Genomic DNA, 25879 nt, shown 5'->3' with positions numbered 1-25879 from the left:
ATAGAAAAGTACCTGGGGTGGTGTAAAGATGGGGATATCTACTCCGCATATCGGATTCAGAATCCCAAGTAGCTGCCTCAATAGGCTGACCTCTCCACTGCACTGGAAATGAAGGGTAACTCTTGGATCTTAACTGGCGAACTTGCCGGGCTAGAATTGCCGTCGGCTCCTCCTCGTAAGTCAAATCCTTGTCCAATTGGACAGAGCTGAAATCTAACACGTGGGACAGGTCACTATGATATTTTCGGAGAATAGACACATGGGATACCGGATGAACGAAGGATAACCCTGAAGGCAACGCAAGTCTATAAGCTACCTCCCCCACTCTCTCGAGGATCTCAAATGGCTCGATATACCTAGAGCTCAACTAGTCCTTCTTCCCAACTCTCATAACACTCTTCATGGGCGATACCCGAAGCAATATTCTTTTTCCAACCATGAATGCAATATCACAAACTTTACGGTCGGCATTACTCTTTGCCTAGACTGAGCTGTGCGAAGTCAATCCTGAATAATATTGACCTTGTCCAAGGCATCCTGTAACAAATCGGTACCCAACAACCGAGCCTTTCCCGGTTCAAACCAACCAACTGGCGATCGTCATCACCTTCCGTATAATGCCTCATATAGAGCCATCTGAATGCTCGACTGGTAGCTATTATTATAAGCAAACTCCGCAAGTGGCAAGAAATGATCTCAAGAACCTCCAAAGTCTATAACACAAGCACGGAGCATATCTTCCAATATCTGAATAGTGCGCTCTCACTGTCCTTCTGTCAGTGGATGAAATGATGTACTCAACTCCACCCGCGTGCCTATCTCACGCTGTACAGCCCTCCAGAACTATGAGGTAAACTGCGTACCTCGATCTAAAATAATAGACATGGGCACCCCGTGAAGGCGGACAATCTCACAAATGTAAATTTTAGCTAACCTTTCTGAAGAATAGGTAGCGCCACTGGAATGAAATGTGCTGACTCAACAATGTGATGACTTGGTCAACCTGTCCACAATGAACCCAAACTGTATCAAATTTTCTTTGAGTCCATGGGAGTCCAACAACAAAATCCATAATGATACGCTCCTATTTCCATTCAGGAATTTCTAACTTCTGAAGCAACCTACTAGGTCTCTGATGCTCGTACTTAACTTGCTGACATTTCAGACACCGAGCTACATATGCAACTATATCCTTTTTCATTCTCCTCCACCAATAATGTTGCCGCAAATCTTGATACATTTTGGCGATACCTGGATGAATAGAATACCTAGAACTGTGTGCCTCTTCAAGAATTAATTCACGAAGCCCATCCACATTAAGCACACAAATACGACCCTACATTCGCAGAACTCCATCTTCCCCCACAGCAATCTGTTTGGCATCACTGTGCCGCACCGTGTCCTTAAGGACAAGTAAACGAGGATCATCATACTACCTCTCTCTGATGCGTTCATATAAAGAAGACCGAGCGACTGTGCAAGCTAGAACTCGACTGGGTTCTGAAACATCTAACCTCACGAACTGATTAGCCAAAGTCTAAACATCTGCAGCTAATGGCCTCTCACCAACCGGAATATACGCAAGACTGTCCATACTCACAGCCTTTCTACTCAAAGCATCGGCCACTACATTAGCCTTTACGGGGTGATACAACATGGTGATATCATAGTCTTTCAACAACTCCAACCATCTTCTCTGCCTCAAATTAAGATCTTTTTGTTTGAACAGATACTGAAGGCTACGATGATCAGTAAATACCTCACACAAGACACCGTAGAGGTAATGCCTCCAAATCTTCAGCGCATGAACAATGGCTGCCAATTCTAAGTCATGAATAGGATAATTCTTTTCGTGAACTTTCAATTGCCGCGACGCATATACAATTACCTTGCCATCTTGCATTAATACTGCACCAAGCCCAATGTGAGAGGCGTCACAATATACCGTATACGATTCTGAACCTGTGGGTAATTCCAACAATAGCGTTGTAGTCAAAGCGGTCTTGAGCTTCTGAAAGCTCAACTTACACTCGTCTGACCATCTAAACGGGGCACCCTTCTGGGTCAATCTGGTCTTAATAGTTGTTCATAATCAAATTACAGAATTGTCAATTAACTTCATGTTAACAAAAATCTCATTTCAAACCTTCACAATACTAATAACGAGATGCGAGGCATGAAAACCTCATAATTATTTACTCGAATTAACGAGTCACATTTAATGCCACCTGGGCGGGCACCTACCTCGTAGGTTACAACTCAATATTACAACACGAATTTGGCAAGTATGCACAGAGAATTTCATACAAAAATTTTTCAAATAAACCTAGCAGACATGACTCACTATTAGTACTATAATACAAATTTAATTTTCATAAGGGAGAATTTAAACACAAGAATTTTTATCACAAGGATCTCGTCCTTATATAACTTCCACCGCAGCTCATAGCCCGGTTTAAACATATCAATTTATTTAAAAATATGAGGACCTCGGCCTCAGTTCTGAATCACAAGTAATATGCACATCTTGCCAATCGAAACTTTCCATTTTCTCCTTGTAAATAACTTTCGTTAAACAAAATCACAACACATAATGAACCCCACACTGGTAGGGCATATAATTCACAATTTGTAAATAAATTATCCGGAAATACATCAAAACATACTGAAATAAGTACCAAAAAGGCACCTTTAGCCTCACAGATCTTATTAGAGTCCATCATGGAATGATAGGTGTAGTTATCTCCACAAAACCTCCCAACAGAAGTAAACACATAAGTAGATTATAGAATTACGAAGCTCACTCATAAGTGGAGCACAATAGGAGGACTCGTCTTGATACTCAGAATCGAATCAAGTTAAGGAAATTATTCCATTATTTTAAATCGAGGTCGTACATATAACGACACTATCTGATGTAACGAACTCCACCATACCATAAAACAAATATAACAACGGCTGGGTCTCCACTTCTAAGACGCCTTCTACCCTCCTGTCCTCCACCTTAACTGATCGTGTGGGTGGTGTAGTAACTGTAATGGGGCATGTAGCCTGAGTGCTTTGATGAAATATGCCTCTCCCAAGTTTGAGACAATTTTCTCATGATGTGCCCAGTATCGTCGTATTCATAACAACCCCTTTGCGGGTTTGGCTGCTCATATTGAGTTTGTGCCAGATAACTGGGATAACCATTGTAGGAAACTCATGTCAGTGGTGCATTAAAAGAACTTACTGGAGCACATCGATTAATTCGATGTACGAACTGGGCTGGCCGACTGCCCGATCCTCCGCCATAACGATTTATAGTCGCAGAGTAGAATCCACTAAATTCCCCAGAACCTCGAGACGTCTTGGACTCCTTAGTTTCCTTTTTCCTCACCCCGAACATGTTCTAATATCTTGGCAATTTCTACCACTAGTGGAAATGAAGTATCATTCTGTAGCTCCCGAGTCATACAAAAGTTTACAATCATAATTAAGTCATTTAATGAGTATGTGGACTCGCTCTCTGGCTGTAGGTTTAGTAAAGTAGGAATATGACGAGCTAACTTATTGAACCTGATGGCATATTATGACACTGTCATGGTGACCTGACGCAATCATTCAAACCCTATGCGCCATGCATTACGAAGAGTCCAGGAAACAAACTCTTTCAAAAGTATTTCTGAGAACCGAGCCAAGTGGGCGGTGTTGTATTGGCTGGTCTGCCCTCTTCATAGGCTTGCCACAGACACCTGTGGAGAATTATCTCTGCCAAGGCCAATTTCTTCTTTTGTTATGCTGACTCAACACTGTTGAGCTGACCCTTTTCTTAACATACTCTTCGATTCTTCTTAGGGGTAAACTTTATCCCTATTTATATACAATGATCACAAAAGTAGAGCTCCATACATACAATTCTTAGTCCAGAATCTCGTCAACCGCTGTACTTCCTCCGAAGCACCCCAAAATCCGCAACCGTGACGTCCATGCTGAGTAGACCTTCTGTAAATTTAATGTTGTTTCTCTAACTCCTTTGGTACTGAAGTATAAGATTATTACGGAGGCGGACATACTGGAAGTCCCAACCTTATCCTCTACAAAACCTCAGGCCTTAAATACGTGTAAATTTTGGGAGAATTTTTCAGTACCACATATATACATTTCAGGCCAAAACTGATATAACACATGACTCGCAATCCATTCATTGATAGTGGACTCCCCCACTCGGCGCGAAGTCATAGCTCACCATTTCCGATGGTCCACAATATTAACTTTCACAAGTCGTATAAATCAACCAGATGCCAAGGTACGTTGCACCCCCACATTATTCACTAGGTGATCTCTTTATACGTCCGCATCTTCAGTCGCAATCACACGTTGAGGCAATATTTGAGCATCTCTGGCTCCCTCGTAGTTCATCTGCGGCATCACGAACCGTCGATGCACAACTGATACCGAGTGCGCAATAACATACACGAGTAGATACAAAGGAATGTGAGATATAGGTTTCAAGCAAAATCAATGCCGCACGGTAAGGAATAAAAGAGGTGATATTGTTCCTAAACTCCATAGCCTCTGCGAGATAAGTACAGACGTCTCCATACCGATCCTTCAGACTCTACTAAGCTTGCTCGTGACTCGTGAGACCTATGTAACCTAGGGCTCTGATACCAACTATCACGATCCGAAATTTCACACCGACGGGATCGTGATGGCGCCTAACATTTTACTTGCTAGGTAAGCCAATGTTAGAAAAATCGTTAAACTAATTCCTTATTTCCATTCAGTAAATAACCATAATTAACTAAGATGAAATATATTAAGTGCGAAATATAATAAAACTGTATTAATTACTACCACTCGGATCTGGAGTCACAATTCACGAGCATTCTAGAATTTACTACAAGTAATAGTCTGAAAGAAATATAACTGTCTGAATGAAAGAAAACAGTAGGACATAAAAGTTAGACGGGAACTTCAAGGTCTGTGAACGCCTACAGATCTACCTTGAGTCTCTGGACAGTAGACCAGTAGCAAATCTCGATCAACCTGAGCTGGTATCAAAATCTGCACAGAAAGTGCAGAGTGCAGCATCAGTACAACTGACCCCATGTACTGGTAAGAGTCAAGCCTAACCTCGACGAAGTAGTGATGAGGCTAAGGCAAGGCACCTACAAATCAACCTGTATAATTTAACAATGTATATGCAAATAACAGAAATGAAGAACTAAACAGGAAATATCGGGAGGGGAACATATTGAGGGGAATACAAGATAAAGAACTACAACAGAGTGATCACCGGAGCAGTCAATATACCATGAATCAACAAGAATAGTGAATACAGTAAGGAAAAATGCACGGCATCACCCTTCGTGCTTTTACTCTCAATCTCACCATAAAATAAATAGAAACGGCACGGCATCACCCTTCGTGCATTAACTCTCATATCATGGCACGGCATCACCCTTCGTGCATTAACACTCACAATATGGCACGGCATCACCCTTCGTGCATTAACACTCATAATATGGCACGACATCACCCTTCGTGCATTAACACTCACAATATGGCACGGCATCACCCTTCGTGCATTAACACTCTCCCTTACCATAATGCAATGCATAAATATCAACAGGGAGATAGAATAACAAGTACAAACCTTATCTCAATATTTGGTTCCATAACATCAATCTCAACTTTGAAATAAAAACTCAATTATCACCAGAAAATCCATAAACATGATAAGAACGATAAATTGAACAACACTAGTATAACACATCGCAATTAGGCATAGGAATGAGACAATATAAGAAAAACTGAGAAACATGGAAAACAGGTAAATTTGGCGGCGCATAAGTACTCGTCACCACACATATACGCCGCTCACATGAATTTCACTTAGCAAGTAATCTAAGGTTCCTAATTCCCTCAAGTCAAGGTTAGACACAACACTTACCTATCTCCGAAGGCCACTTAATTCTCAATCACAGCTTTTTCTTTGGAATTCACCTTCAAACCACTCGTATCTATTCAAAAATGACTCAATAATATCAAATATTGCTAAAAGAATCAATTAAATTGCATAAATTAAATTTCCCAAATTTTTCTCCAAAAAGTCAAAAAATCGACCCCAGGCCCGCTTGGTCAAAACCCGTGATTCGGACCAAAATTCTTTTACCCATTCACCCCCGAGACCGAATATATAATTAGTTTTTGAATCCGACCTCAAATTGAGGTCTAAATCCCCCAATTTCCGAAATTCCTAGTTTCTACCCTAACCCCTAATTCTACCATGAAAACTTTAGATTTTAGGTTGAAAATTCAAGAAATGTAATGGGTAATTGAAAGAAAATGGTTTAGAATCACTTACCAACAATTTGGGGAAGAAATGACTCTTGAAAAATCGTCTCTCACCGTTTGGTTTTTGAGAAAAATGAGTTTTTTTGGGCTAAAATCCCGTTTTTGGGTTCTGTTAAGTACTGGGAGACAGTGTTCATCAAGTTCGTGAGAGCCCTGTCGCGTTCGCGAAGTGTATGGGCTGCCAAGCCTTCGCGTTCGCGAGACAGTGCTCGCATTTGCGTAGGCTACCCTTCCCTGGTCTTTGCGTTCGCGAGTCATTGTTTGCGTTCGCGGTGAAGAAAACGTTGTCTGCCCCTCCCCAGTGCCTAACACTTTGCGTTCGCGATGGGCTTGTCGCGTTCGCGAAGAAGAAAGCTTCAGCTGCCCAGTTTACTCTTCGCGTTCCCGAGAGTACCTTCGCGAACGCGAAGAAGGACATGCCAGAACATAAACTCTGCAGAAAAACCAGATTTTCAAAGTCCAAAACATCCCGTGGCCTATCCGAAACTCACCCGAGCCCTCGGGGCTCCAAACCAAACATGCACACAAGTCTGAAAATATCATACGAACTTGCTCGCGCGATCAAATCGCCAAAATAGCACCTAGAACTACGAATTTAGCACCAAATCAAATGAAATTCTCAAGAACACTTAAAAATTCATATCTTCTCAACTGGATGTCCGAATCACGTCAAATCAACTCCGTCTCTCACCAAATTTTACAGACCAGTCTTAAATATCATAATGAACCTGTACCGGGCTCCGAAACCAGAATACGGACCCGGCACTAACAATGCCAAACTTCAATCAATTCTTAAAAATAATTAATTTTCATCAAAAATTCATAACATGAGTTATGGACCTTCGAATTCGATTTCGGGCATACGCCCAGGTCCCATAATTCGATACGGACCCACAGGGACCGTCAAAATATGAATCCGGGCCTGTTTACCAAAAATATTGACCAAAGTCAACTAAAATTAACTTTTAAGGCATAAATTCTCATTTTCATCAATTTTCAACATAAAAGCTTTTCGGAAATCTGCCCGGACTGCGCACGCAAATCGATAAATGATACTTTTAAGACTTAAGAGTACAGATTCGAGTTCTAAAATATAATATGACCTTTTGGGTCATCACACCTGTGCCGCCTAGTCTTGGGGATTATACTGTATTGGCCGTGTTTAGGCCTTGTCATGAATGTATCGGATATGTTTGCTGTTTTGGAACTATTTATGTCTTTATTTATAATATAACTCTGTAATTAAAGAATTTGGCTATATATTTTTGAATTATGAATTGACTTGCTTAGCAAGTACGGATAGGTGCCATCACGGCCTAAGGTGGGATTTTGGGACGTGACAATTATATTATAATAATAACGAGCCTATTTGGCCAAGCTTCTAGGAGGTTAAAACCTTTTTGTCAAAAAAGTACTTATTTAGAAATTTGAGGTGTTTGACCAAGACATAGAAGTGCTTTCAAGCAGCAACTAGTTTTTCTGCTTTTAGGAAGAATCTACAATATTCTAGCTTCTTCTAAAAAATAGAAGCAGAAGCAAACATTTAATTTTTTCCAAGATAAAAATATCCTTACTATAAATTTATATTTTTTATATTACCCCTCATTAATTTAATATTTTTCTTTAATATTTTTTGTTTTACCATCCCTTTCTTCTTCTTTTTTTATTTTTATTTTTTGTAGTGCTTTTATTCTGCTTCTCCTATTCTTTTCTTGGAACAATCTCTCTACTATAAATAGATTTCTTCTTTTCTCTTCCAACATTTTTTTTCTCCTATTACTCTTTAAAATAACAAGGCTAACTATGATATTCAAGCACTCTCTTCAATATATATGATATCTTTTTTCTTTTGTAGTATACCAAAATTATATGATCTCCAGTTTATATATTTATTTATATTCTTTTTGGTGTGCGCACATATATATATATATATACACATACTATTATTGACAGAATGCAATATTACCTAGTTTGTTGTTTTCTCAAGAATAGATAGTGATTTTCATACATGTAACTTGGAAGCACATATGTCCCTATCAATATTATTTCATTGGTATATTTGTATATTGATTGAAAAATATATATATATTGGGTTCTGTTAAGTACTGGGCGACGGTGTTCATCGCATTTGAGAGAGCCCTGTCGCGTTCGCGAAGTATATGGGCTGCCAAGCCTTCGCGTTCGCGAGATAGTGCTCGCATTCGCGTAGGCTACCCTTCCCTGGTCTTCGTGTTTGCGAGTCATTGTTCGCGTTCGCGGTGAAGAAAACGTTGTCTGCCCCTCCCCAGTGCCTAACACTTCGCGTTCGCGATGGGCTTGTCGCGTTCGCGAAGAAGAAAACTTCAGCTGCCCAATTTACTCTTCGCGTTCGCGAGAGTACCTTCGCGAACGCGAAGAAGGACATGCCAGAACACAAACTCTGCAGAAAAACCAGATTTCCAAAGTCCAAAACATCCCGTGGCCTATCCGAAACTCACCCGAGCCCTCGGGGCTCCAAACCAAACATGCACACAAGTCTGAAAATATCATACGAACTTGTTCGCGCGATCAAATCGCCAAAATAGCACCTAGAACTACGAATTTAGCACCAAATCAAATGAAATTCTCAAGAACACTTAAAAATTCATATCTTCTCAGCTGGATGTCCGAATCACGTCAAATCAACTCCGTCTTTCACCAAATTTTACAGACCAGTCTTAAATATCATAATGAACCTGTACCGGGCTCCGAAACCAGAATACGGACCCGGCACTAACAATGCCAAACTTCAATCAATTCTTAAAAATAATTAATTTTCATCAAAAATTCATAACATGAGTTATGGACCTTCGAATTCGATTTCGGGCATACGCCCAGGTCCCATAATTCGATACGGACCCACCGGGACCGTCAAAATATGAATCCGGGCCTGTTTACCAAAAATATTGACCGAAATCAACTAAAATTAACTTTTAAGGCATAAATTCTCATTTTCATCAATTTTCAACATAAAAGCTTTCCGAAAACCTTCCCGGACTGCGCACGCAAATCGATAAATGATACTTTTAAGATTTAAGAGTACAGATTCGAGTTCTAAAATATAATATGACCTTTTGGGTCATCACACCTATGCCGCCTAGTCTTGGGGGTTATACTGTATTGGCCGTGTTTAGGCCTTGTCATGAATGTATCAGATATGTTTGCTGTTTTGGAACTATTTATGTCTTTATTTATAATATGACTCTGTAATTAAAGAAATCTGGCTATATATTTTTGAATTATGAATTGACTTGCTTAGCAAGTACGGATAGGCGCCATCACGGCCTAAGGTGGGATTTTGGGACGTGACAATTATATTATAATAATAACGAGCTTATTTGGCCAAGCTTCTAGGAGGTTAAAACTTTTTTGTCAAAAAAGTACTTATTTAGAAATTTGAGGTGTTTGACCAAGACATAGAAGTGCTTTCAAGGAGCAAGCAGTTTTTCTACTTTTAGGAAGAAGCTACAATATTCTAGTTTCTTCTAAAAAAACAGAAGCAGAAGCAAACATTTAATTTTTTTCAAGATAAAAATATCCTTACTATAAATTTATATTTTTTATATTACCCCTCATTAATTTAACATTTTTTTTTAATTTTTTTTGTTTTACCATCCCTTTCTTTTATTTTATTTTATTTTATTTTTGTAGTGTTTTTATTCTACTTCACCTATTCTTTTCTTGGAACAATCTCTCTACTATAAATAGATTTCTTCTTTTCTCTTCCAACATTATTTTCTCCTATTACTCTTTTAAATAACAAGGCTAACTATGATATCCAAGCACTCTCTTCAATATATATGATATCTTTTTTCTTTTGTAGTATACCAAATTTATATGATCTCCAGTTTATATATTTATTTATATTCTTTTTGGTGTGCGTGTATATATATACTATTATTGGCAGAATGCAATACTACCTAGTTTGTTGTTTTCTCAAGAACAGATAGTGATTTTCATACATGTAACTTGTAAGCACGTATGTCCCTATCAATATTATTGCATTGGTATATTTGTATATTGATTAAATATATTATATATATATATATATATATATATATATATATATATATATATATATATATATAAATTAATTTCTCTTTTTTAAATAATTTAATTATAAATAAACCTTTATTATCCTTTTTTATAATTAGACACTTAAAAGTACTTTTTGAAAAGATTTGACCAAATAGAATTTGCTTATCAAAAGTGCAAAAAATACTTCTCAAATGAATTGGCCAAACATAAACTGCTAATTTCCAAGAGCACTTTTCAAAAAATACTTTTCAAAAAAAGTAGTTTTTGGACGATCGAGCTCTACGTTTCAATCCCAAACAAGTTGGGCTCGACTATATAAACTCTAACCAGACATGTCGCTTCACTAATTTAAATCCACCTTAGTTCAAAGAAGTGCTTAAGCAAATAAAGTTTTAGAGACTGAACTACGCCAAACATAAACCTTATAGATAGAGTAGCAACAAGTAAAGTTTTAAAGACTAAATTACACCAAACCATAAAATTTATAGACAGAGTAGCAACAATATTGATAAATTGATGCTTGAACAACTAGGGACGAAGGACATGATTGGTTTCTGCAGTAGGTAAGAAGTGTTTCTTGTTCAAGCAAGACCAAGCTTGTGCTTGAGTTCCAAGACAAAACCATAGATCTTGTGAGGATGAGGAAGGGACTTTGAGACACTCTCGCTCTCCATACATGTTTTTGCCCATACCACCAGCTTTGGACACTCTGCTTCTATACTAAAGTTTGCACAAGTCTCATAAGAATAAAACCAACTAGTAAAGGGAACCAAAGCCACATCCACAAAACCCAGATTATCACCACCAAAGTAAGTTTTATTTCCAAGCTCTCCTTCCAAAGTCTTGAGTATTTCTATGAATTCCTTCTTTGCTTCTTCTTGATCTTCACCTTTACCGCTCCACACTCTTCTTCCTGTGCTATATATCTGCATTAAACCAACGTCCATAAGTATTGACAGAATCAGGAATTCTAACAAGGGGATAAAAAAATTCAAATGTGAAACACCTAATATTCAAATGTACGACGACCTTAAACAGCTCGGTGAAACTACACAAGATGAACTTAGTAAAGGTCATGTTACATTGACTGTTAAGTCTTTGTGAGATGTTTATTACCTTCTTGTCAATATAGTCGGCCCAGAATCTGGCTTGTGACCTTTCGTAAGGATCAGAAGGAAGTAATGGACATTTGTCATGCCAGACTTCATCAATGTACTCAAGAATGTTTAGAGACTCACAAATGGCTTTACTATTGTGAATCAAAATAGGGATCTTTTTGTGAACAGGGTTCATCTCCAGAAGCAAAGGGCTTTTATCAGATAAGTTTTCCTCCTTTGCTTCATATTTGATTCCCTTTAAGGCCAATGCAATTCTTAGCCTCATACCAAAAGAGCTTGGCCAGAAATCTAGCAGAACCACGTTGTTGCTCTCCATTCTTTTTGTTTGAGAATATATATGTAGTGCTTATAAAAGTCATTGAACATTAGTAGTACTATTTATAGTGATATATATTTGCTTAGATGTCATTGCTTGCGTAATGGGAAGATTTGGTTTGATATTGCAAATACTTCTTTTCCAAGAAAGACTACTTAATATAATTAAAGCATGCCAATGTGAACGAAATTCGTCAAAATATTCTTTCTAGTAGAAAAAACTAAGTTGTCCTCCTTTCATGAACATTTGGATATTTAGGACTGGACCCTTTTCTTCTTTCAACTGATCTGTACGCTTGTGCTAGCTACTTCATGATGTGGACGGGGATGTGTATTAATTGAGGTGAACGGTAGATTTTGTCTAGACAATTAATTTATTTTTAGTGTTTTATCTTTATTTTTATTCTATTTCTTTTTTAAAAGGAATCATATTTTATATTTAAGGAGTAGTAAGTTTTTAATAACAAAAATGAAACATCCTCACTTTATCGCCAATGACTCATCCATCTATATTATCTATCTATATCTATATATCTTTATCTATATCTATATCTATATCTATATCTATATTATATTATAAGTGGAAACCCTAAAAGTTAAAAGTTGAATTACTAAAATATCCTTCTTATTATTTCTCTAATTAACTTATTTAATTTAAATTAAAAAAAACTATATCTATATTATATTATAAGTGGGAACCCTAAAAGTTAAAAGTTGAATTACTAAAATATCCTTCTTATTATTTCTCTAATTAACTTATTTAATTTAAATTAAAAAAAACTACAAGTAGACAAAGACTACATACGTGGAAAGAGCAATGTTCTTCTGCCGAAGAATATTAAAAGTCCCAACGGTTCACACTGCTTCGTAACAGTCACAATCATTTGTTAACCAAACCTATCTTTTAAGTAATTTTTTACCCACTTCAAACATTCATCTTCTGCTTTCAGTTTTTCTTTCTTTTGCACTTGATGTTAGTGTTTCACCATCGGCTACTCTCCTCAGCGTTCCTTTATCAAGCCAACTTCCGCTATAGTATACTGTAAGTTTAATACGGCATTTAAATTTATGTGCTTCTTATGTGTATTTCATTTGACAATTATGTTACTTCTTATAATATTATTTTGAAGAGATTAAGGTTTTGTTCTCTTTTTATAGATAGTTAAAATTTATCCTATTGTACAATATTAAGTTCAAGAATAACTATTTTTTCTTTGTCGTTCACTTTTAGAAGCGCAGGAAAAGTACAATATTTTAGAATTTAAAGGCCTTCCTTTAAATTGACTGCTTCACCTTACACTGTTGAATTGATTGGATTAGAATCGAAAAAGGTCAAAGAAAGTTCTCAGATATTAATGTCAAAATTTTCATCAATGTGATGACCCAAAATGTCATCTTTAAATTTAATAAGTAATTTTGAGTTCTAAAACTTCGAAAAGTACCATTTATCATTCCTCGACTTGCGTGCATACTCCGTATTTTCCGGAAAGTTTTCATGTAAAAAATGGATTAAAATGTGAAATAAAGTTTTAAAACTCAACTGAGTGGACTTTGGTCAACGTTTTTAGCAAACGGACCCGGATCAGTATTTTGACAGTTCCGGTAGCTCCGTATCGTAATTTGGGATTTGAGCGTATGCCCGAAATTTAATTTGGAGGTCCATAGCTCAAGTTATGACCATTTAACGAAAACTAGCAATTTAAAGGCTAAAGAATTCCAAGTTTGATCACGGGGTTGACTTTTTGATATCAAAGGCAGAATCTGATTCTGGAAATTTGAACAACTCCGTTATGTCATTTATAAATTTGAAGTCATTCCGGATTCATTTAATATGTTTTGGCACGAGATTTGCAAATTGAAAAGTTTAAAACTCAAAGTTCGAATCGGGGTGTGATTTGTAATTTTGATGTTGTTTGACGTGAAGTGAAACCCCGAGTATGTCCGTATTATGTTTATGGACTTGTTGAAATATTCGGACGAGGTCATGAGTGGCTCGGATGAGTTTCAAACGAGCCACAGAGCAATTGAAACCTGCTGCCCAGTGCTGGTTCTGGTGTGTCGCACCTACGACATTTTGTGCGCAGGTGCATGGTCGCTCCTGCGGAATTCCAATCGCTTCTGTGACTTTGGTCAGCCTTGCCGAGCTCCGCTTCTATGGAGAAATGAGCGCAGGTGCGAAACTGCATCCGCGATGGACGAGCCGCTTCTGCGAAGAAGACCGCTTCTGCGGTCACTAGTGCGCTTCTGCAATGTCGCATGTGTGACATTTTGGGCGCAGATGCGGCCACTAGACAAGCTGCCATGTTCCGTAAATGCGAGCTTTGTCTCGCAAATGCGAGGACGCAGGTGCGAAAATATAGCCCGCAGATGTAAAAATGCTGGGCGGAATACATAAAATTGGGTCTTAGCCATTTTTACTCATTTTTGAGTTCAAGTCTCGGATTTGGGCGATTTCAAGGGGGATTTTCACGACTTTGAATTGGGTAAGTGTTCTTTAACCAAAAGTGATTATATTTCATAAATCCATATCTATATTCATCATTTATTTTGGATTTAGATGGAAGAAATTGGACTTTTTATAAAATCTTTCAAAACTGAAAAATTAAGATTTGAAGGTCCATTTTATATCGGAATTGGACAATTTTTGTATTGTTGAACTCGTAGCGGAACGGGTGTTCGGATTTTGCTAGTTTTTCTGGGATTTGAGATGTGGGTCCCACTGCCGAATATTTTAATAAATTTTGGATTTTTATCCGAAAAATTTGTAAATTCATATGGAATTAATTCCTATGATTAGTATTGAATATATCGAATTGTTTGTGAATAGATTTGAAGCTTTCGGAGACAAAATTAAAAGAAAAAGCTGTGATTGAGTAATTGGTTGGAATTTGCAAAGCGAGGTAAGTGTCGTGGTTAACCTTGACTTGGGGGAAAAGAACCCTTAAATTATTTGTTATGTGAATTGCATGTGAACGGCGTATAGGCGAGGTGACGAGTGTCTATACGTCGTCAAATTAATTGTTTGCCTGCTTACTTGAAAAATCATAAATTATTTTAAATTATAAATTAATTATTATAATAATTATTTCTCTCCTATTCTTTGTCAAATATTAATTTTTGAATCCCTGCATTAATTGTTACATGCTATTTGAATTATGTGTTTTAATTGTTATTTGATATTTAGCATATTAAATATTAAACTGCCTATGTTCTCCCTGATTTCTATAATAATTTGCTATTTATCATTGTTTATTTCATAATTAAATCATAATTATTGTATGCTTGTTGTCTTATAATTTTATATTAATTGTTGTATTTATTGGAAAAATTTCTTCTATAAAAATTGGTAAATGGACATATTGGAGGATCGGGTTGCACGCCGCAACAAACTTATTAAAAAGTCCATATTGGATGATTGGGTTGCACGTCGCAACACACTTATTAAAAATTTTATATTGGAGGATCGGGTTGCGCGCCGCAATAGACTTATTAAAGGTCAATATTGGGGGATCAGATTGCACGCCCTAAAAGACTTATTAAAAGTCAATATTGGGGGATCGGATTGCACGCCGCAACAGACTTATTAAAAGTCTATATATATACTTGATTGAAATAAATATATGACAGACTTGATTAAAAGGAATATATTGTGAGAGCGGGTTGCACGCTGCAACAGAAATGAATGTGAATATATTGTGAGAGCGGGTTGCACGCTGCAAGAGAATTGGTTGAAATGATAATGGATTATGACTGCTGAGTCGGCTTAAATTATTATAAATGAGTTACCTGTTTTATTTCTATTATTTGTTGTTGTCATTAATATTGCGTACAGGTTAATGTAAGTGAACCGCCTTAGCCTCGTCACTACTTCGTCGAGGTTAGGCTCAACACTTACCAGTACATGGGGTCGGTTGTACTGATACTATACTCTGCACTTCTTGTGCAGATTTTGGAGTTGGTCCCAGCGGCGTACCATAGACTTGCTCGGATTTCAGCTATTCGGAGGAGACTTGAGGTATAATTGCATGGCGTCCGCAGTTCTGAAATCCCCGTCTATTTTACTTTAGCTGTGTATTTATTTTTAGACAACTTTATTTTATTCAAACCTTTATTTGTATTTATTCTAGAAGCTCGTGCACTTGTGACACCAATTCTGGGATGGTATTTAGACACCGTTATTTTTATGGATTATTTCACTATATTTCAAACTTTGCTTTCGCATTTGTTTCCTTGATTATTAATGATTTAAAAATTATTTAAAAATTGGTTAATATTATTTTAACGTTGGCTTGCCTAGCAAATGAAATGTTAGGCGCCATCACGGTCCGAAAATGAGAATTTCGGGTCGTGATAATATAATACTTGTGTGTGCAATTATTAGATCAATAGATGATGCAATTTAAGTTAAGTTCTTTTATAATTAAAAATCACTCCGATATAATTCAATCATTAATAATAATTTATTGATCATCGATAATTATCGTTCTTTTCTTTATTAGTTAACATATTATAAGGGGTACATAGGCCACATTGTATACAAAGTGCTTGTCAAAAGTAGGTTTCTTTTTATCCAAGTTAGTAGCGTCCTTTATATTCCTTATGCACAACTGCGTAGAAGTTAGAACTTAGAACTGAAATACGTGGTGCCAAAAGTTTGAGGGGCAAAAATTTAGTGGGGCCATAATATTTGTGTGGCTATAAAAGCTTCTCATAAAGGGTAAAGTGAGTAAAATAAAAAATTTAAAGTTAAATTGTTTCTAAATATAGAAATGTATCATTTTTTTTGAACGGATTAATAAGGAAAGTGTGTCATTTAAATTAAAACGGAGGGAATAAAAGTTATAAATTAAAGGTAAATTACACTTGCACAAGCTTTCATAACAAAATGTTAATTTGATGTACTATATAAATAAGTTGATGTAATTTATTATTGTTACCTTAGGGAAGAATTTGTTGATAATGATGGTAAAATTCTTGAAAGAATGAACCATGATAAATCAATCCTTGACTTTTTGAGTGTTAGAGTTTCAATTTACAAGATATTATTCCAATAATGTTATGTACGTATATGTCAAATTTAATGGATTGAAATTGATTATTCTAATTGTTTTATTTCTTTCTAACTAGGAACGTTTGGACAATCACTATTTCTCATTAGTGTGCTATTCAATCCAACAATTCAAAAAGCAACATATCTCTAAAATTGGTAATGTATATTTTACCCCGCATAAAGTCAAATTTTATATATTTGACATATTTCCCAGCCTCTCGCACTGCTCAAGTAAGTGATGACTCCGTATGAGGACCTCATTCTTTTTTGCCTACTTTCTCTTCACACGGGTTTCAAAGATGAGGAGGATAGGCGGGTATTAGGTACCACAAGTCCTCTGTCACGCACATATATCCAGAAGCAAGTGTATATTAATAATACTATTTGCAGTAGAAGTTATGGCTTGCATATATTATCAGGACCTATTAGATGAAATACACTGTATCTAATTACATTGTGATTGTTCATGTTCTTAGGTTTAAACAATATCCAATTGTCTTGACATTGACAAATAATTAATTCATTATATATTGATCCTCATTGATCACGATTCATAAAAACTTGTACTTTATTCTTTACTTAAAGTTTTATTTAAATAATATTAATAGTATATTTATAAAACTATGTACTACATGATTCGGCATACACGTGCAACACACGTGTCGAGAAACTAGTTATATTAAAAGTGAAAACCCTAAAACTAGAAAGTTAAATTACCTAAATGTCCTTCTCATTAAATTAAATATCAATTTAAGAAATATAAAAAAAATAAACGCCCGCTAACATCCCAAGCCAACCTTCATACCTTTTACTTAAGAGTGACATCCCTTCAATTGCTATGTTATTGACTTACTTGGTCAATAAATCTTAGTAGAAATAGTCAAGACACTTTGTTAAGTACAATATTTTATCCACAGACAGACGGACAGTCATAGCGCACTATTCAGATATTGGAAGATATACTTCGCGCTTGTAATATAGACTTTGGAGGTTCTTGGGATTAGTTCTTGCCACTTACAGAGTTTGCCTATAATAACAGCTACCAGTCGAGCATTCATATGGCTCCATATGAACCATTATACGGGAGGCGATGTCGTTTGCCAGTTGGCTGGTTTGAACAGGGAGAGACTCAGTTGTTGGGTACCGATTTGGTACAGGATGCCTTAGAAATGGTCAAGATTACTCAGGATCGACTTCACACAGCTCAGTCTAGGCAAAAGAGTTATACCGACCGTAAAGTTCGTGATATTGTATTCATGGTTGGAGAAAGACTATTGCTCCGGGTTTCACCTATGAAAAGTGTAATGAGATTCGAAAAGAAGGGCAAGTTGAGCCCTAGGTATATTGGACCCTTTGAAATTCTTGAAAGGGTGGGGAAGTAGCCTACAAGCTTGCACTACCACCTAGTTTATTAGCAGTTCATCCAGTGCTCCATGTGTCGATGCTCCAAAAATATCATGGTGATCGTCTCATGTATTAGATTTCAGCTCGGTCCAATTGGACAAAGATTTAACTTATGAAGAGGAGCCGGTAGCTATTCTAGCCTGGCAGGTCCGACAGTTGAGGTCTAAGAGTTATCCTTCAGTTCGGGTGCAATGGATAGGTCAGCAGGTAGAAGCATCTATCTGGGAGTCCGAGTCAGACATGCGGAGTAGATATATAATACTACATGTTAGCATGTAAACCTAATACCTTTAGGAACATGTTAGATTTTCTATTAGTAAAATTTGGTGCAGCGGGGATTAATGTATAGCTGGTACAGGTTCATCAAGTCATTAGATCTTGGTGGAATGGTTAATGTTGTCCAAAACAAAAACCCGTATATCAGGTAGTTCTATCCATTATTACTTGGGATTTGTAGAAGAGGAGGAATGAATTTAGAAATGGTGAAGCAATGTTATGTAATACAGTAATTCATTAAGTCAATAATACACTTTACTACTTGTCAAAGGTGAGATATCCTTGGCTAACTCATAGCCCTTTCTTGTGGCCGGACATGATCAAGGTTTTTGAAGGATATAAGCCTGTTATTTTGACTAGAAGAGTAAACTGGAAAGTGCCTCATGTGGGATTGTACAAGTGTAACACTGATGAAGCTTCAAGGGGCAATCCAGGGCCAATCTTATTTGGCATTTGTGTTAGAGACAGTGTTGGAGATTTGGTGTATACAAGGGCACAAATTATGGAGGAGACAACCAATATTGTAGCTGAAGTAAGGGCTATAGACAAATGAGTGGTATATTGTGTGGAAAAGGAGTTACATCCTCTCATAATTGAAACTGATTCCTTAGTCACGAAGAGTATCATAGAAGGAGAATGGGATCCCCCTTAGTGCATTGTGGCAGAAGTGAAGAGGATTAAGGAGATAAGGGATCAGTTTAATGTGATCTTCCACCGTGTCCTTAGGAAGGGCAATGTTGTGGCAGAGTTTTTAGCTAACTATGGCTGATGTCATTCCCTGTTTGGTCGTGAGACCGGGTGATCTCTCCTTATGTTATCTTTTTGTTCTTTCCTAGGCTCGCCTTGTACCGAGACGAGCCATCGATTCGGTCCATTAAGATCGTCATCATCTGCTCAGACTTCAACGCAGTAAGCATTATGGATTTCATCCCAAGTGGTTGGGGGTACTTCATTAACCGACTCAGCAATTTTCTGGTCGCTCTTGAACCCTCTCTACTCAACCTATTCTCAAAGGCTACGACTGCCATCCCTTCGGACACATTTGGTAGGGTCATCCTTACCTTGTTGAATCGGGCGAGGAAGTCCCTCTCCTAAGGACTGCTTGATGGTGAAGATGTCGTTTACTCTTCTTTTGGATTTCTTGGCCCCAACATGCGCCGTCATGAACTTATCGGCCATTTCTTCGAAGGTTTCTATGGAACTAACTGGTAGCTGTGAATACCATGTTAATTCCCCTCCCGTGAGGGTTTCTCCAAATTTCTTCAGCAAAATAGAGGACATTTGTTCCTTGGTGAGGTCGTTTCCCTTCACGACGGTGATGTAATGAGTCATGTGATCTTCGGAGTCGGTCGTTCTGTCATATACCCTGAGATACGGCGGCATTTTAAAGGTCTTTGGTATGGCATATGTGGCTGCTTTCTCACTATCTTGTCGACTCGTTCTTGTTGTTCTTTCATTTGATCTCGGAACATTTTGTTTTCATTCTCCATTTCTTCCATCCTCTTCAGAACAATGGCGATGACGCTATCACCTGCATTGTTAGTAATATTGTGAGTTATACCTAGTTTTGGAGGGTCTGGTTGGTCACCCTGTTCGACTGCTCATTGTACCGTGTGGGTTCTTGTGGTCTCTATGGTCGTGCATGGAGCATGTTTGTTGAGCACACTTACTAATGTATCGGTCAACCATGCTTCGAGGAGCTTTTTCATGGCTGTTGGTGTCCCTTCTCCTGTGGACGTGGAGGCCCCTTTTCCATTTGGTTTTGTTGTGCTACAATGGCCATTGGTGCTCATTCAAATAGTACAAACAACCCAAAATCCTAAGGGGTAGTTTTTCACAAAGTTAGATAAGATACTTACCTCAAACAAGTTAATCAATCCACAAATAAGCCTTTCCCATGCAAATCCAATTCTGGACAGTTCGAATCTAGCCAAGATAACTTAATATCATAAATAAAAGTCGTAGGAAGCAATGCCGGATAATAAAGATTCAATCTTTAACAAAAATCAAGAAGTCAACTCTAAAAGTCTACCCCGGGCCCCCACCTCGAAACTCGGCCAAACTCACTAATTTTGAATACCCATTTCGATATGAGTCCAACCATACCAAAATTATCCAATTCCGACTTCAAATCGACCTTCAAATCCTCATTTTATACTTTTGGAAAGTTTTTACAAAATTCCCCAATTTCTCCAATTCAAATCACTAATTAAATGATAAAAACAAAGATGGAATCATGAATAATGGACAAATCCGAGTTAAAAACACTTACCTCGATCTAAATCGTGAAAATTCCCTCCAAAATTGTCTAAAATCGAGCTCTACAACTCAAAATATGTTAAAATGAACCTAAACGTTGAAATAGAGTACTATATAGTCTGCCCAGGTATTGTGCATCGCGATCGTGGAAATAGAGTTGTGATCACGAAGAACAAAATTGCCAGCTGCCAGAACTTCTTATGCGAATGCGACACTCCAGTCGCGATCGTGATGACCACCCGCTCAGAGCTACGTGATTGCAGTCCAACCCTCGCAACCGCGATGAACAAACGTGTGCCACCCCTCAGCCTTACTTACCTTCTACGCGAACGCGGCTTTCCCTTCGCGTTCGCGATGAACAACCTCCCTCAAGCTCTGCCAACGCGTGCCTATATTCGCGAACACGATGTACAAATCTCACCTGCCACCAAATAGAGCTACGCGATCGCGACTTTCTCTATGTGATTGCGAATAAGGAAACCAGACATCAGCTGACAAAAATCCAAAACTTAGAGGAATGGTATGAAACCTATCTGAAACACACCCGAGGCCCCCGAGACCCCGTTCAATCACACCAACCAATCTAAAAACACAACACAAACCTACTTGAGGTCTTAAATCACACCAAACAATATCAAAACTCCAAATCACACCCCAATTCATGCCTAATGAACCAATGAACATTTCCAAATTCAAAACTAATGGCAAACAAGCCTAAGCAACTACGAATGACCTCAAATTTTTCATGATAGTCCCAAATGACACAGCGGACCAATACCAACTCCCGAAATCTCAATCCTAGCCCGATATTAATAAAGTCAACTCTCGGTCAAACCTGTCAACCTTCCAAGCCTTTAACTTTCCAACTTTCGCCAAAAAAATACCAAATCAACCTACAGACCCCCGAATCAATGTTCGGACATACGCCTAAGTCAAAAATCACTATACGAAATTATTGGAACCACAAAAACTTCATTCCGGAGTCGTCTACACACATGTCAAACTCTGTTCATCTCTTTCAACTTAAACTTCCAACTTTGGGATTAAGTGTCCCAATTCACCTCGAAACTTCCCCGAAACCAATGCAACCACCCTGGCAAGTCACATAACCACAAATGAAAATAGAAGAGGCAATAAATAGGAAAATAATGCTGCAATATACAAAACGACCGGCCGGATTATTACTTATAGATATTCTTGAATCATTAAGGAGCATTCATTTAGATGCTAATTATTACATGACATCTATATATGCTAGTCTGGAGTCTCGACTCCGTTGATTGTAGCATGTGTTCTTTAAATGTTATATTTGAGCAGCATTGTGATTATTTGTTGACTTGTAAAAGCATTCTTTATATCTTTCGACTGTTGATATTTTTGATTCTTGTTATTCATGAGATTATTTACTGTTTCAGTTCTAAGCTTTGTTATTTATATCCTTGTTGTAAGTATCTTGATGCCTATAGCCTCTCTACTACTTCTTTGAGGTTAAACTTGATACTAACTGGGTACCGATTATGGTGTACTTATATTACGCTTCTGCATATCTTTTTTTTGCAGATCCTCAGCTTGGTCCTAGTGGAGCCTCTTGATTGTACATAGGCATTGCACAGTGTCACGACCCGAAATTTCCACCTTTGGACCGTGATGGCGCATAATATTTCACTTGCTAGGCAACCCAATATTAGAATAATATTAACTAATTTTTAAACAATCCTTACATTATTAATAATCAAGGAAACAAAAGCGGAAACAAAGTTTGAAATATAGTGAAATAATCCATAAATGCAACGGTGTCTAAATACCATCGCAGAATTAGTGTCACAAGTGCACGAGCTTCTAGAATAAATACAAATAAAGGTCTGAATAAAATAAAGCTGTCTGGAAACAAACACACAGCTAAAGTAAAGTAGACGGGGACTTCAGAACTGCGAACGCCGTGCAGTTATACCTCAAGTCTACTCTGAGTAGCTAAAATCCGAGCAAGTCTATGGTACGCCGCTGGGACCAACTCCAAAATCTGCACAAGAAGTGCAGAGTGTAGTATCAGTACTACTGACCCCATGTACTGGTAAGTGCTGAGCCTAACCTCGACAAAGTAGTGACGAGGCTAAGGTGGGTCACTTACATTACCTGTACGCAATATTAGTAACAACAACAATAATAGAAATAAATCAGAAAATTCATTTATAAAATTGAAGCCAGCTCAGCAGCCATAACCAATTGTCATTTCCATCAATTCTGTTGCAGCGTGCAACCCGCTCTTACAATATATTCACATTCAATTCTGTTGCAGCGTGCAACCCGCTCTCACAATATATTCATTTTAATCAAGTCTGTCATATATTTATTTCAATCAAGTATATATAGACTTTTAAATAAGTCTGTTGTGGCGTGCAACCCGATCCTCCAATATGGACTTTTAATAAGTCTGTTGCGGCGTGCAACCCGATCCTCTAATATGGACTTTTAATAAATCTGTTGCGGCGTGCAACCCGATCCTCCAATATATTCATTATAATCAATCCTGTTGCAACGTGCAACCCGCTCCTCCAACATATTCATTTACCAATTCTTATAGAAGAAAGTTTCCCAATAAATATAACAATTAATTTAAAATTATAAGACAACACGCATACAATAATTATGATTTAATCATGAAACAAACAATAAAAAATGGTAAATTATTATGGAAATCAGAGAAAAAATAGGCAGTTTAATATTTAATATGCTAAATGTCAAATAACAATTAAAACACATAATTCAAATAGCATGTAACAATTAATGCAGGAATTTAAGAATTAATATTTGACAAAGAATAGGAGAGAAATAATTATTATAATAATTAATTCATGATTTAAAATAATTTATGATTTTTCAAGTAAGCAGGCAAACAATTAATTTGACGACGTATAGACACTCGTCACCTCGCCTATACGTCGTTCACATACAATTCACATAACAAATAATTTAATGGTTCTATTCCCTCAAATCAAGGTTCACCACGACACTTACCTCGCTTTGCAATTTCCAATCAATTATTCAACCACAACTTTTCCTTTTAAATTTGACTCCGAAAGCTTCAAATCTATTCACAAATAATTCGATATATTTAATACTAATCATAGGAATTAATTCCATATGAATTTACAAATTTTTCGGATAAAAATCCGAAATTTATTAAAATATTCGGCAGTGGGACCCACGTCTCAAATCCTAGAAAAACTCACGAAATCCGAATATTCGTCTCGATACGAGTTCAACCATACAAAATTTGTCCAATTCCGATATCAAATGGACCTTCAAATCTTAATTTTTCGTTTTTGGAAAGTTTTACAAAAATTCTAATTTCTTCCATCTAAATCCGAAATAAATGATGAATATAGGCTTAGATTTATGAAATACAATTACTATATGATAAAGAACACTTAGCCAGTTCGAAATCGTAAAAAACTCCTTTGAAATCGCCCCTAAGCCCAGTTATAATTGAGGGTTTGTAAAAAATGGGAAAAATCCCGTTTTGGTTCTGTTTTAAGTCACAGAGGCCAGGCCTTCTTCGCGTTCGGGAAGGGCCTGTCGCGTTCGCGATGAGTAGCAGATCCTGGCTTTTGCATTCGCGAGTCCTCCTTCATGTTCACGAAGGCTTTCCTCCCCTGGCCTTCGCGTTCGCGAGGCCTTGCTCGCATTCGCGATGAAGGAATGATCAACCCTCTCCCAGGTGTGCCTAACACTACGCGTTCGCGAGGAGCTGGTCGCGTTCGCGAAGGGTAATGCCCCCATCGCTTTGCATTCACGACCAAGCCTTCGCGTTCGCGAAGAAAAAAACTTCAGCTGCCCAGTTTACTCTTCTCGTTCGCGAGAGTACCTTCGCGAACGCGAAGAAGGACATGCCAGAACACCTGCTGTAGCTAAATACTAGATTTGCAAAGTCCAAAACATCCCGTAGCCTATCCGAATCTCACCCGAGCCCTCGGAGCTCCAAACCAAACATGCACACAAGTCCTAAAATATCATACGAACTTGCTCGCGTGATCAAATCATCAAAATAACACCTAGAACTATGAATCAGACACCAAATCAAAGGAAGTTTTCAAGAAAACTTTAGAACTTATATTTTTACAACCGGACGTCCAAATCATGTCAAATCAACTTCGATTCTCACCAAATTTGGCAGACAAGTCATAAATATTATAGTGGACCTATACCGGGCATTGGAACTAAAATACGGGCCCGAGGTCAATAAATCCAGCATCAGTAACTTCTTAGAAATCATTAAGCTTTCAAGCTTTTAATTTTTCATCAAAATTCCATATCTCGGGCTAGGGACCTCAAAATTCGATTCCGGGCCTACGCCTAAGTCCCAAATCACGATACGGACCTACCGGAATTGTCAAAATATTGATCCGGATCCATTTACTCAAAATGTTTACCAAAGTCAACTTAATTGAGTTTTAAAGCTCTATTTCATATTTTAATCCATTTTTCACATAAAAACTTTCCGAAAAATTATATGGATTGTGCGCGCAAGTCGAGGAATGATAAATGGTACTTTTTGAGGTCTTAGAATACAGAATTACTTGTTAAATTTAAAGATGATATTTTGGGTCATCACATTCTCCACCTCTAAAACAACCGTTCGTCCTCGAGCGGAGTTAGAAAAAAAGGTACCTGAGCTGGTGAATAAGTGTGGATATTTACTCCGCATGTCCGACTCGGACTCCCAGGTAGATGCCTCTACCGGCTGACCTCTCCATTACACCCGAACTGAAGGATAACTCTTTGACCTCAACTGTCGGACCTGCTGGGCTAGAATAGCCACCGGCTCCTCCTCGTAAGTCAAATCTTTGTTCAATTGGACTAAGCTGAAATCCAACACATGGGACGGATCACCATGATATTTTCGAAGCATAGACACATGGAACACCGGATGCACCACTGATAAACTAGGTGGTAATGCAAGCCTGTAGGCTATTTTACCCACCCTTTCAAGAATTTCAAAGGGTCCGATATGCCTAGGGCTCAACTTGCCCTTCTTTCCGAACCTCATTACACCTTTCAT

The 25879-nt window shown here is 37.6% G+C and overlaps 1 protein-coding gene and 1 non-coding gene across 2 annotated transcripts; one reads left to right on the top strand and one right to left on the bottom strand.

Annotated features, from left to right (window-relative positions):
- Positions 1-10803: 10803 nt before the first annotated feature.
- On the bottom strand, positions 10804-11873 carry LOC104105604 (probable glutathione S-transferase parA). The gene is made up of 2 exons (XM_009613982.4): positions 11515-11873; positions 10804-11324 (listed from the first exon to the last, which is right to left on the bottom strand). The coding sequence occupies exons 1-2, from the start codon at positions 11830-11832 to the stop codon at positions 10980-10982; spliced, it is 663 nt and encodes a 220-aa protein (XP_009612277.1). The 5' UTR covers positions 11833-11873; the 3' UTR covers positions 10804-10979.
- LOC138896610 (small nucleolar RNA snoR4) lies at positions 11369-11448 on the top strand. Its single transcript, XR_011409976.1, has one exon. It is a non-coding gene; the product is annotated as a small nucleolar RNA snoR4 (small nucleolar RNA).
- Positions 11874-25879: the final 14006 nt, after the last annotated feature.

The sequence above is a fragment of the Nicotiana tomentosiformis genome, chromosome 7 (genome assembly GCF_000390325.3).
Source record: "Nicotiana tomentosiformis chromosome 7, ASM39032v3, whole genome shotgun sequence".
Classification (NCBI taxonomy): Eukaryota; Viridiplantae; Streptophyta; class Magnoliopsida; order Solanales; family Solanaceae; genus Nicotiana; species Nicotiana tomentosiformis.
This window is presented reverse-complemented; position numbering and strand designations above follow the sequence as displayed.

What these genes read in the sequence shown, in the direction of transcription:
- LOC104105604 (XM_009613982.4), bottom strand. Translation starts at nt 11,832, where the DNA reads ATGGAGAGCAACAACGTGGTTCTGCTAGATTTCTGGCCAAGCTCTTTT. An exon ending in CCGACTATATTGACAAGAAG is followed by an intron (nt 11,325 to 11,514) that starts GTAATAAACATC and finishes GGTTTAATGCAG; the next exon opens with ATATATAGCACAGGAAGAAG.